This window comes from Cucurbita moschata, unplaced genomic scaffold (genome assembly GCF_002738365.1).
Source record: "Cucurbita moschata cultivar Rifu unplaced genomic scaffold, Cmos_1.0 Cmo_Scf00022, whole genome shotgun sequence".
NCBI lineage: Eukaryota > Viridiplantae > Streptophyta > Magnoliopsida > Cucurbitales > Cucurbitaceae > Cucurbita > Cucurbita moschata.
The window spans coordinates 470,962-482,785 of NW_019268538.1; the positions used below are offsets into that span (position 1 = coordinate 470,962).

At 38.0% G+C, this 11,824-nt stretch overlaps 3 protein-coding genes across 5 annotated transcripts in view; 1 reads left to right on the forward strand and 2 right to left on the reverse strand.

The window, feature by feature from the left end:
• The window catches only part of LOC111459692 (ubiquitin carboxyl-terminal hydrolase 9-like), a 12,135-nt gene extending 9,623 nt beyond the window's left edge, over positions 1-2,512 (forward strand). For 2 of the 3 annotated variants that reach the window (XM_023102709.1, XM_023102710.1), the window contains 5 exons: positions 79-227; positions 937-1,098; positions 1,156-1,485; positions 1,580-1,850; positions 1,962-2,512. In XM_023102709.1, the coding sequence (XP_022958477.1) occupies positions 79-227; positions 937-1,098; positions 1,156-1,485; positions 1,580-1,850; positions 1,962-2,078 (1,029 nt within the window). In that variant the 3' untranslated portion in view covers positions 2,079-2,512. Of the gene's footprint in view, positions 1-78; positions 228-936; positions 1,486-1,579; positions 1,851-1,961 lie in introns of all 3 variants that reach the window. The other variant, XM_023102708.1, reaches the window with a different exon arrangement.
• A 586-nt stretch (positions 2,513-3,098) lies between these two features.
• LOC111459311 (glucan endo-1,3-beta-glucosidase 11-like) lies at positions 3,099-7,302 on the reverse strand. The gene is made up of 3 exons (XM_023102155.1): positions 6,723-7,302; positions 5,498-6,606; positions 3,099-3,960 (listed from the first exon to the last, which is right to left on the reverse strand). Exons 1-3 carry the CDS (start codon positions 6,781-6,783, stop codon positions 3,892-3,894), a joined length of 1,239 nt encoding a protein of 412 aa, XP_022957923.1. The 5' UTR covers positions 6,784-7,302; the 3' UTR covers positions 3,099-3,891.
• A 539-nt stretch (positions 7,303-7,841) lies between these two features.
• LOC111459310 (granule-bound starch synthase 1, chloroplastic/amyloplastic-like) overlaps positions 7,842-11,824 on the reverse strand; it is a 4,492-nt gene continuing 509 nt past the window's right edge. Inside the window, exons 2-14 of the mRNA XM_023102154.1 lie at positions 11,130-11,496; positions 10,973-11,053; positions 10,782-10,880; positions 10,608-10,697; positions 10,153-10,216; positions 9,959-10,059; positions 9,744-9,853; positions 9,411-9,654; positions 9,160-9,336; positions 8,886-9,077; positions 8,654-8,740; positions 8,416-8,544; positions 7,842-8,330 (exon numbers count right to left, since the gene is read on the reverse strand). Of these exons, the coding sequence (XP_022957922.1) occupies positions 8,214-8,330; positions 8,416-8,544; positions 8,654-8,740; positions 8,886-9,077; positions 9,160-9,336; positions 9,411-9,654; positions 9,744-9,853; positions 9,959-10,059; positions 10,153-10,216; positions 10,608-10,697; positions 10,782-10,880; positions 10,973-11,053; positions 11,130-11,489 (1,851 nt within the window). The 5' untranslated portion in view covers positions 11,490-11,496 and the 3' untranslated portion in view covers positions 7,842-8,213. The remainder of the gene's footprint in view (positions 8,331-8,415; positions 8,545-8,653; positions 8,741-8,885; positions 9,078-9,159; positions 9,337-9,410; positions 9,655-9,743; positions 9,854-9,958; positions 10,060-10,152; positions 10,217-10,607; positions 10,698-10,781; positions 10,881-10,972; positions 11,054-11,129; positions 11,497-11,824) is intronic.

Sequence of the window (11,824 nt, forward strand, 5' to 3'; positions counted from 1 at the left end):
TGTGTGTGTGTGTGTGTGTGTGTGTGTGTGTGTGTGTGTGTGTAGTTTTGACTGAAGTTCTAAATTTTTCATTGTCAGGTTTATGATCACAAGATTTACCGATATTTTGATAACCCTCTTGAATTTTTGGCCTCAATTAAAGATGAAGAGTATCTAGTTGCCTTTCGCCTTCCAAAAAGGGAATCTGGAAGACCAAAGCTAGAGATCATTCACAGATCGGTGGAAAAGTATGCTTCCTTGTAATATTCTATTTATGTAGTTGTCTGATATGAAGCATGAATTTTAGCAAACTTTTAAGCCCACTTTGCTGCCTGACAATTTGTCGTTCTGGACTCTGTAATTAAGTTCATGTTTTGCTTGCTCCTTTTTGCTGTACACGGCTGTCTGAGTAATTTCTCTATCTCTTTTATTGGATTTTTGTAAATGATGAGAAATAAAAAGTATTCATCGATGGAGACAAACTTAATGCCTTGGGTAGAGGGAAGATTAAACCCACCATCACCAATGATTGCCTTTGGAGAACCAACCTCCAGATGAGTTTGATCAAAGAGTTTATCTAGTTGCAAAAGATCTTCTATAGATTGCTTCAGTTGGAACACTGCTCTAATTGAAGGTTAAAATACCGTTCCTTGGAAATGAAATCACGCTGAATAAGTGGCTAAAAGTCTCCTCATACTCGATAGTGTGACAGCAAACTTTGAAGCTTCCACATACCAAGAGAATGTTACTTGCAAATCGTGATCTTTGTGGTCCATTCAATATTTTGGTATTTCAAACAAGAAAGTGATTTTTTTTCTATATTGATTCTCGTGTGTTCAATTCTGGTTCTTATATGGTAGAAAATACATTGGTACTTGTCAGTTAGATATAGTCACTCTGTACTAATATTTATCTTCTTTTTGCTTGAATATTATTAATGTGGCATTTGGTATGTAGATACTCAACAGACCATTCGAAGGGCTTGGAGAGAAAGCTTTTCGGAACTCCTTTAGTCACATATTTGGGAGAAGAGTTCCATAGTGGAGCTGACATAAATGCAGCTGTGTCTAAGATCCTCTTTCCCTTGAGAAGAACATACTCTTCAACTGTATCTCATAGTAGCAAAGAAAATGACTTTGTTTTTGAAATTAATGATGAACCAGCCAACTGCAGTCCTCGGTCTGGTTCTAGGAGCCAGTCAATGGACAATGAAGTAAAGGAGACATCTGAAAAAGAGTTATTCTTTCAACTTCTTTTAACCGATGCTAGCGGTGTGAGCTGCAAGCCAATTGGTAAGGATTCTGCTATAAAACATGGTCCACTTATAAAGGTTTTCTTGGATTGGACCGACAGAGAACGTAAACTATATGACGTGGGCTACATCGAGGATTTTCCTCCTGTTCACCAGACAAGGTTCATGAAGAAAACACGGCAGGAAGCAACCTCTTTATTTTCATGCTTGGAAGCATTCCTGACTGAAGAACCTTTAGGTCCTGATGATATGTGGTAATATGATGTTCCCTCATATCCAAAATTTGTAGTGGCTCTAACTATATTCTAGTTTGTCTCATTCTCCATCTTAGATTTCCACTTTTTGCAGGTACTGCCCTGTGTGCAAAGAACATGGACAGGCTACAAAGAAGTTAGACTTGTGGAAGTTGCCAGAGATTATTGTGTTTCACTTGAAACGTTTTTCATACCGCAGATACCTTAAAAGAAAACTCGATACCTTTGTTGATTTCCCTATTCACAATCTTGACTTGAGCAAATATGTGAAGAGCAATGATGGAAAATCTTACTTATACAACCTATATGCCATTAGCAACCATAATGGTGGTCTTGGCAGAGGGCACTACACTGCATATTCAAAGGTACAGGACTTAATTTTTCTTCTTTCTACGTACCCCTGAGCAATAATTGTGTTCTTGGTCTTATTAATTTAAATTATCTTTTTGTGTGACGGCTGTTTTTCATATATCCAGTTAATCGATGAGAAGAGGTGGTACCACTTCGATGACAGTCACGTTTCCCCGGTCGATGAAGAAGAGATCAAGACATCGGCTGCTTATTTGCTGTTCTATCAAAGAGTTGAAAAATGAATTGGAAAAAAGCATCACAAGCCCTCCACCAGAAATGGATATTATGACTCTGGATTGTGCTGTTTCAGCTGCGTTCCGGCTGCTACAAGGAAGCTTAACTTTTCATGGTTCAAGCATTAATGAAGGCCAATCAAAGGGAGAAATAGAATAGTTCAAACGAGGAATTCTACAGTTTGGAGGTACATAAAAGCGTCCTACAGTTTAGAGGTACATAAAAGCGTATATTCATCAATTCTTTGAGATAAATTTTGTTGTGTGATTAGGTAGGTCGTGTAGATTTGGAGCAAATCTGCCTCTAGAGGCAAAGTGGTGGCTGCCATTCATTTGTTGTTAGCTGTTACCATGGTGGCTGCTGACCATTTACTGTTGTTACTGATTAACTCAAGGAAATTTTTAGTGTAATGCAAAACTTAGGCCAACCCTTTCCATTGTCATCATTTTAAATCACAATTGAAGCTCTCTCTGAACGTCAATATTCTAATAATAATAGACATTTCTTTGTAGACTATCTGTAAGATCATTCATTAAAACTTGATATAAATACAATGGTTTTGAGGAGCTCAATAAGATTTGAACTCATAATGAAAAATCTGATGGAAAATAAGAAATATGACTACCTATGCCTTCAAATTTTGCTAAGAAAATGTCATTCGTGTCCAAAACAAGTCAAGTTGATTAAAGGTGAAAATTGAGTCGCCTGAATCATAATCGAAAACTGTGGCTGTCTATATAATCATAATATGTGTGTGCTTATTTGGCCATTTCCAAATCCTAACTGTCACACTACACCGATTAGATACAAATACTTCCATATCAATTGGATCTTAAATTCCTATTTAGGGATGAAACTTTTGTATTCCCATTGGTATGCTGGTAAAGAAAAACTAAAAAAAATCAGTGAATCAATGAAAATCTCAAAAAATTCCAACTACAACCGACCATGAGGGGTAGTAGAGGAAATAGAAATGCATCAAAAAGAGAGATTAAAAGAATTCCATCCACCAGATTTTGGCCAACGACGAACCCAACTAAAAAATTATTAATAACTAAAAAAATAAAAACAGGATAAAAAAAGAGAGATGGAGATATAGATATTGACAGATCAGATCCAGCTGAGAATATCAAATAGAAATGCAAACAAAAATGGAAATGACAAAAATTATAAACACAACTTTTTCTTTTGTCACATGGCTCTGTCAGTTGTTTTGTTGTTCGACCCCACTTCATTGGGTAACTAGTGGTAGATTCAATAAACTTTCCAATCATATGGTTACTTTTACGTTGTGAAATGCTTGACAATATAAGAGGTAAGCAAAAAGATCAGACAAGAGCAAAAGTCAGAATATTGGCACTCAACCGAAAAGAAAAAATGAGTCGATATATATATATATTTTTTTTTTCTGTCCTTGTTCCAGATTATTGCCAAAGAGGATATGTCCTAAACGGCCTATAGGGGGGGGGGGGGGGGGGGGGNGGGGGGCAATGTTCACTTAAAAATTGAACAAGATTGAGTATTTGTCTCTCACTTAGTTATCTGTTTTATAACTTATAAGAAAAAAGGCTTCCATTCATAATTTCCACCTTTGTTTGCAGTAAAGCAGAAGCCGAATAACATATGTAATGGCCACATACAAAAGAATAGCAAAAAGAAAGGCAGAGACATACAAGGAAAGGAACAGAATATTTACCTTTTCCAAAATCCGACTCTGCCTCTTATTCTCTTTAGCATCTTCCAATTCTGATTCTGATAAATGAAATAAATCCAAAGCATCTTTAGGAAACATACACTGAAAATACAAATAATCTCCTAAATTCAAAGTAGCAACTTGAACAGCATCAGATACAGGCACACTGAGAAGAATCCCAGACAACGGCTTCTCTCCTGCCACCAAAGCATCACCACTGTTTATCAGTCTCCACTAACAGTCGTCGAGCAAACAGCGAAATTAATGATTTTATGTACCAGCAAGTTAATCAAATTTATCTAATCACTTAATTTGGTTTTCCACAGTGGCAGTGCATTGCATAGAGGAATCTTGCAAGAAAAGTTTTGAGCTTGAGGTCATTTCCTTACCAACTTGACTTGAAAGCTTGAGCTTCCAAAAGAAATTGGAATGTTCTTAACAAAAAGGAGCTAAAAAAAAGTAGAGAATATTACACATTTATCTTGTGCTGCCAAGGTAAAAAAATAAGCATAAAGACGAACTGTGTTCAGGACCACGTCAAAGGAAATGGGGATAGGCATATGGCTGCAACTTAAAATTTTAGAATGGCCTTAAGAGTTAATCAAATTTATCTAATCACTTAATTTGGTTTTCCACAGTGGCAGTGCATTGCATAGAGGAATCTTGCAAGAAAAGTTTTGAGCTTGAGGTCATTTCCTTACCAACTTGACTTGAAAGCTTGAGCTTCCAAAAGAAATTGGAATGTTCTTAACAAAAAGGAGCTAAAAAAAAGTAGAGAATATTACACATTTATCTTGTGCTGCCAAGGTAAAAAAATAAGCATAAAGACGAACTGTGTTCAGGACCACGTCAAAGGAAATGGGGATAGGCATATGGCTGCAACTTAAAATTTTAGAATGGCCTTAAAGTTAACTGATGAAGAATCCAATGAGTTGCAATTGGGCTGATGCATCCATGTGCTCCCACCAATGACCAATCACAAATATGGCCCCCACTCAACTCTTTACAATTCATACTCCCATTATGAAATATTTCCTATTAAATATAAATTTGATCCTCAATTTTGAAGTTTGTCTCTATATAATTTAGGAACTCTAAAAGCTACCATTAAAATTTATAGATCTAGATATAAAATTAAATTTTTAATTTTTTTTTTAAGGATCTATTATATATAAAATTGAAAGTTCAAATACTTATTAGACTCTTTTTGGAATGTCCCAAACTTCAAATAACTTTAGGGTAAAGGGTGCCAAAACCCTATTTACTAGGACGAGTTAAGAGAACGTAAATTATTGGGCTTAAGGTCGGTCTAAGTCACGAATGAGGTCACTTAGAGCAATTATGCAAACAGCACAGAGTGTAGACAGGTTGGTTGATTTAAATTTATCAGGCTCGTTGGACTTGTTAAACTAAAATTGAGAGAAAAATTGGGCCTGGGGCTAATGTTTTTAGTTTACCCTCTGATCTCTTTCTCTCTATCTCTTGCTCGACAACAGTCCCTCACGCTCAAATCTCCCTCTTGCTCGATTCCCTCTTTTCTAGTTGATGTTTGCCCTGGGTTGTCTCGGTTGGAGTCCCATCATTAAAGGAAAGATTATGGGTATAAATAAAGAAAGCCCTAGCTTAACCCTATGCTTGTTTCTAACTTTGTCACTTTATGAACCCAACGCAAATCAAGCAAAAAAGATAATAATAATCATTCAGAAAACAATGAAGGTAATGGTAAAAATTTACCTTGGCGGAAGAAATGGACAAATAACCAGTGGAGGTAGTGGGAAATCCCGGTGGCGTAGGTTGCACGTCGGAAGTTCCGGAAGTGCCGTGAGTCCCGTTTCCCACGGCGTCGTTAATGGAAAATCCGAGCTGATACACCGGCGTACCATCAGGCTTAAAAAGTCCATAATTCCTCTCCGAAGTTGGTCCAGGCTTCATATTCTCATTAAACAAAGCAAACACGTAAATATTGAGGTCCGAGCTCGGCCTCAATGGCGTCCCCTTCTTCTGACAGATGAACTTGAGTAGGTTCCCATTGTACTTCTTTGCATTCTCCGGAGTCGCACCGGCCTCATCTTCGTCTCCCTTCGACGGCCATCCGGTCTCCGAGATGTGAACAGGAAGCTTCTTGTAACCAACAGCGGCGAGCGCATAGTAAACCGCGTCGATCTGTGCGAACAGCATGTTTTCGTAGTGAAGATTCGAGCCAGGATCTAAAATCCCTTGGTTCGGTTGGAAGAGGACGAAATCAAGCGAAACCTGCTTCGGATTCGCCTTGTAAGCGAAGTAAGGATACGCATTGATCAAGAACGGGGAGCCGATCTTGACATGGAAGTCCAAGATTGGGACCAAACAATCAACTAAATCCCTACGGAAGACTCCGGAGGAAGGCGGATACGAAGTTTCAAGTATAGCCAAAGAATGCGCCGTTGTGACGGCCACCTGCTTATCTAGCCCTAGATTCACGAGCGCCGTGTGCACGCTCTGCATCGCCGGTAGTAAATTAGCACTGAGTGAAGTGTCATTGAAGGTTAATACCTCATTACCGACGAAGATTGAAGTGATTTTAGTGCCAGGCAAGTAGGCTTGAACATTATTCTTCACCCACTCTTGAGCACAAGCTGGATTCTTCATTTTGGCCAAGTACTCATTTCCAAGTCCGACTATGAACTCCACGCTCGTGTTAGAAAATGCGCGAAGAACCTTCGGACTCGCATCGTACAGCTTCACCTTCGTAGCTCCAATCGCTTTCACCAACGGAATTACATTCTCCGGAGCAGGAAGATTGTTCGCAATCTGACCGTAGTTCACTCCAATTGAACTCACCATAACAGGCAGTAACAACAAACCTTCACAAAACAACAAGTGCAAGATACTCTCAACTGAACAACACTCCACAATTTCACAAAAATCCACATCTTAAACTAACAAAAAAAAAGCACAAGTTCATGAAATTCCAGATCACCTGAAACCAGAAGTAGAACGAACGAACCGCATTGCTCGAATCCGAACCTTCTCAGCTCCATGGAGCTTGAAACTTCAGTAGCCTAAAAGTGGAATTCAAAGTCCGAAAATGCGAGTCACTGCACTGAAGAGTGAGAATGAGGAGCGATCTGGAGGCAGAACAGAAACGCTGTCGTCGGAGTCGGTTGCCGGAGAAGGCGACGGTGAACTGTCGGCCGGTGTCTGGTAGGAGAGTGGACAGAGAGTTGAGTGTGCGGCGGAAGTAAGGTGAAGAGCCGTGCGGGTTGTTGTCATTTGTAGAACATTGATTAAAAAAAAAAACAAAAAAGGGGAAAAAGGAAAAGAACAAAAAGTGTTACCTGTTCGTTTAAACATTTTGTAATAAACTTCACAATTTAGTATAATTCGTTTTTATGAGTTTTATGTATTAATTTTCATCAACTAACACCTAAAGTAATCATTTATTAAAATATGATTAATCCAACGTCATGACATATTTTCTTCCTATCTTCTAATTTAGGAAATTCAAAATGTTTGAATCTCATTAAATAATGCAACTTCAATATGTATCCAAATTAACAATTAATTCATTTATTTCTTTCAATTTTGTATTAAAAAAAAAATCAAATACATCTCTAACTCTTAATTAACCTATTCAACAATTATTTAATTAATAAATCTATTTAATATAAAATTTAAATTTAATAGAATATTAAACTTTCTTTTTATATCTAATAGGTTAAATATATGAACGACCTATTAAATACAAAAATCAATAGAAGTAGATGAAGATAGTTAATTACAGGTCATGAAGTTGTCCATTCCCTCCCCTCTCCTCTCACCTTCACCTCACATCTCCACATGATGCCTTGATTCCTTTACATGTCTCTCTTTTCTATCATCACATTTATCTTTTGGGAATCAGTCATAAAAGGGTTCAACTCCCGTATAACCTAATGGCCTGTTTTGAAATCAATGAACATTGAACAACTAACATCAACCAACCTGTATGATGCATTTTTCAAATTTTCTACTCCACCCCCATCAAACATCATTCTATCGGCATGCAATTTTCGATGCTGGCCTTTTTAAGTCGAAAGAATTAAGTTAACAAGTGGCAAGGAAAAAACTAGGAGATGCATTATACTATATCACATACATACTCCATGATAACAAAAGATCAAAAGCTAAAAACAAAATTTGCAGACGTACTTTATTTTCCAATTCTTTTTCCTTGGCGGAATACAATAAATACAGGGTACTACCTGTCAACCGTGTCATGACCTGAGGAGCGGCCATCAATTGGAGGATAGAGCCATTCACCTGCCTGCTGTTGGCAGCTGTGGATATGCTCTGAAGGATCAAATCTCACTGCTTTACCACTTCCCTCTCTTCATATCCACGTCCATTACCAATTATTAGCCCTATACTAAGATACTAAGAGAAACTAGAAATTTATGCAGACATTTATCTGTCACTTCCGCCAGTTTTCTCAAGGAGTGGCAACGTTTTCCTTGGCAAGAGGAGCGATTTCCTCCCCTTCAATTCCAGGTTGACTGCTATCAACTCCCAAGCTCAACAGCAATTTTTCCCATAGCTTGGCTGGCCCCTGCATAAATTACCCAAAACAGCGACATTGTTTCAAATAACATGATCTGGTGATGAGAAAGGCTATTTATTTGTGATGAACTTACCTTCCAAGAGAAATCTTGAGCCATACAGTTCTGTCTCATTTCTTCAAGGGCAGCACTGCCGTAGAGTGCAAGGGCTCTTAGTACAGTTTTACCAATTGCAGCTGCATCGGCTGGATCAACCGTTTCACACTGGAAAACCCAAGAGAAAATGAAGAACAAAAAGAAAGAGCATATGACGGGGATTTGAAACTCAGTACTAGGAAGAGCATATGACGGGGATTTGAAACTCAGTACTTACTTCAACACTGAAAGCACCCATTTGGAGCCCTGTATAACCGTCAATAACAGTGTCGGCAAGTCCACCAGTTGTGCTTACCAATGGAATCTGTAATTGTAACGTATTAACATTTTCAAGCTACTGTGACAGATGTGCCAACAAAAGTTGGATAACTATCAGAAAGTTCCAAATCTGTAAACTGTGAAGTAGTTGGGAAGATAACTGTATGTATAGGAGATTCTTGGTGACTTACTGTTCCATAAGGCATAGCTTGCAACTGGATGAGACCACAAGGTTCAAATCTACTAGGAATGATCAAGAAATCAGCTGCAGCATTTATGAGATGCGCTAAAGGAACATTGAATTTTGCCACCCCTCTAGCTTTGTCAGGATATTTTATCTCTAGCTCTTCAAGCTGTTTCTCCAAGTACTTCTTGCCAGTTCCCTAGCAGAAAGAACATGGAAATCAACTTTTATACAAATACAACAGTAATTTGGCAAAATAAATAAGGTACATATATACGTACAAGGACGACCAATTGAACATTTTCACCAATGAACGTTGGAATAGCTGCTGATAGGATATCGGATCCCTTTTGCTCCTCAAGTCTACCAATAAATCCTATCAAAGGGATGTTCCTGTCAACAGGCAATCCAACTTCTGCTTGAAGAGCTTCTTTCAAAAGAGCTTTTGCTTCCGTGACCTAAAAATGAAGTCTGGTTAAGAATTTTTTCAATCAATATAAAAGAAAAATATGAACCCTATCAGTTAACTTACAGCTTCAGCATTGAATTTGATAGGAATGTATTTGTCGGTGGCAGGGTTCCACTCCTGGACATCCATACCATTCAATATACCAGTAACCGTGGTCAAACGAAGACTGTTATCCAATTCAACACCCCGCTCAACTCCAGAAACAAGCTCCTGAGCATAGTATGGACTAACAGTCAACACTCTGTCAGCTTCCAATATTCCAGCCTTCATCCAATTAATTTTTCTTCCCTTCACAGGTTTTTCATACCTAGAAACCAATATTGCTTAGGAAGACGTATCGGAAGAATGATATTTTCTGAGATGCAGGTTAAATGGAAAGTAATTGATGGCACTCACCCATCAGTAAAGTCAAAGGAACTCTTGAATTGATCAGGCAGATTCAGGAAGGAAAAGTCTGAGAAAGCAAATCTGCCTTGGTAAGCAATGTTGTGAATGCAGAAAGCGACCTGTCAGCATTTAAGAGTCCGATATCAGATCTTGTAATTTTTATGGTCAATAATGATGCTAACGAGTCGACTGAAACAGAGAATACAAATTTGGCACAAACATACCTTGGCACTTGAATAAATTCCCCTTGCTTGATACATAGATTTTAAGTAACATGGAAGAAGAGCTGTGTGCCAATCATTGGCAACGAATACGACATCCTCCCCTGCGATGATTAGCAAAGCGCATCATCTTTCTGAATCATTCCTGGACTATTAACAATTAATTTGAATCACTGGGGAAAAATTAATACACATACCATATGGTCCTGAAAAGTACTCGCTGCTGTTCAAATTTAGAACCAAAGGCGCCAACAGAGCAGCCTGATGAACACAGGTATTCAATGGTTAAATGTATAATAGATGTTCAAACACTACAAACCATGTCTCTCAGTGAAGTAAATGAAGACCTAGAAAATAGGGTACTTTTGTGCATGAACTACTTAAAAACGTCATTGACTAAATGAAATTTGTAAAAGAAAACTCTTCAATTTTACGAAATGGCACTCAATGAAAGTTAACTAATTAGATTCTATAATTCCATTGGTTGTATCTATATGACTTTGATGGCAATGAACAGAAACATAGCTTAAACAAGAAAAATCATATGGAAACAAAACAAGGAAAATGTATATATTTTTGTTCCTACTATCCCGCTCCTCAAGGCTGAAAAGAAAAAACGATCTGCAAGTAAAAGGAATATAAGATTAGTCACCTGGCACAATAGGCTAAATCGCAACTGATTGTCCTCATAATCCACTCCTGCCTTGGGCCCATATAGTTTAGATTTAGTTTTGCCCCAAACCTGCAGAGATCCTCAATACAAAGCATCAGAAGAAAGAAACAGGCAGAACCATCTATACAGACTGCAATGTGGAATTCACATTACCTTTTCTAGAAACATTGGGTGATCAACAAATACTCGATCAACTCCTCGTTTGTAGCAATGGAAAAACCTTACATTTAAAGTTTGATCTCCAACTTGCATCTGGTCATGTTCATTAAAAAATATCACAAAACTGTTACTTTGTCCCATCCCACAAAAGGTGTTCGTTTTTTAGAGATGAGAAACTTCTTTACCTCAACTGTTACGTTAGTGTCCCAAGCATCTTTATACTGATCATAGCGAGGAGCTATTGTCATGACACGATGTCCTCTAGCCTAAAAGATAAAAGTAGACAATAATTCAGGCCGTAGCAGAAAGTTAAGACAAAATGAATCGAAAACCTTCACGTACAGCCAATGCTGGAGGCAATCCTCCAAGAACATCACCAAGCCCACCAGTTTTGCTCCATGGAGTAACTTCAGCAGCCACAAGCACTATGTTCATCCCTTGTTCACACAAAATTTTCCCAGCAGTTCTACAATTTCCATCAGTTTTCCTACTGGCAGTCCTGCAAATAGCACTCGAAGGGGTTTTCTTCCGCAGCATATCCAAATTGTTCAACGATTTCAATCCCTTGTGAGTTTCTACTTGGTTCTTCAGGCCAACCAGCGATAGGCTCTTTTTGGTCTCTGAAACCGAATGCCCATGACTTACGATGAGAGAACTCCTCGACACAGAGTTGGAAACAGTCACGGCTCCCATGGACGCCATCCTTGATCTGAAACAACATTAAGAAAAACTGATTCAAGTCAAGTGAATAAATTCACAAATAAAATGTCAAAATACGTAAAACTCCAATTACTTGAGGAAAAACAAATAAATAATGAAATGATTGGTCATGCAAAGCAAGAAAACGTTTCAGAAGTCATCGAAATGAAGATAGCATGCTTATTCTCGCTTAGACCGCTACCGTACAAACTAGTTTTCAAACGATCAAGGAAGAAGACGATGCAAACATAGATTAGAACTCCTTCGGAACAGGAACTCATCCACGAACAAGCATTAGTAAAAAAAAAAAAAAAAAAAAAAAAAAAAAAAAAAAAAAA

Bases quoted from the DNA above. Each gene is read 5' to 3' on its own strand.
- LOC111459311 (XM_023102155.1), bottom strand. From the start codon at position 6,783: ATGGAGCTGAGAAGGTTCGGATTCGAGCAATGCGGTTCGTTCGTTCTA. The intron at 6,607-6,722 runs GTGATCTGGAAT...TGTTTTGTGAAG, and splicing joins CGTTCTACTTCTGGTTTCAG to GTTTGTTGTTACTGCCTGTT. The intron at 3,961-5,497 runs GTAAATTTTTAC...CTTTGGTGGCAG, and splicing joins TGTCCATTTCTTCCGCCAAG to GAGAGAAGCCGTTGTCTGGG.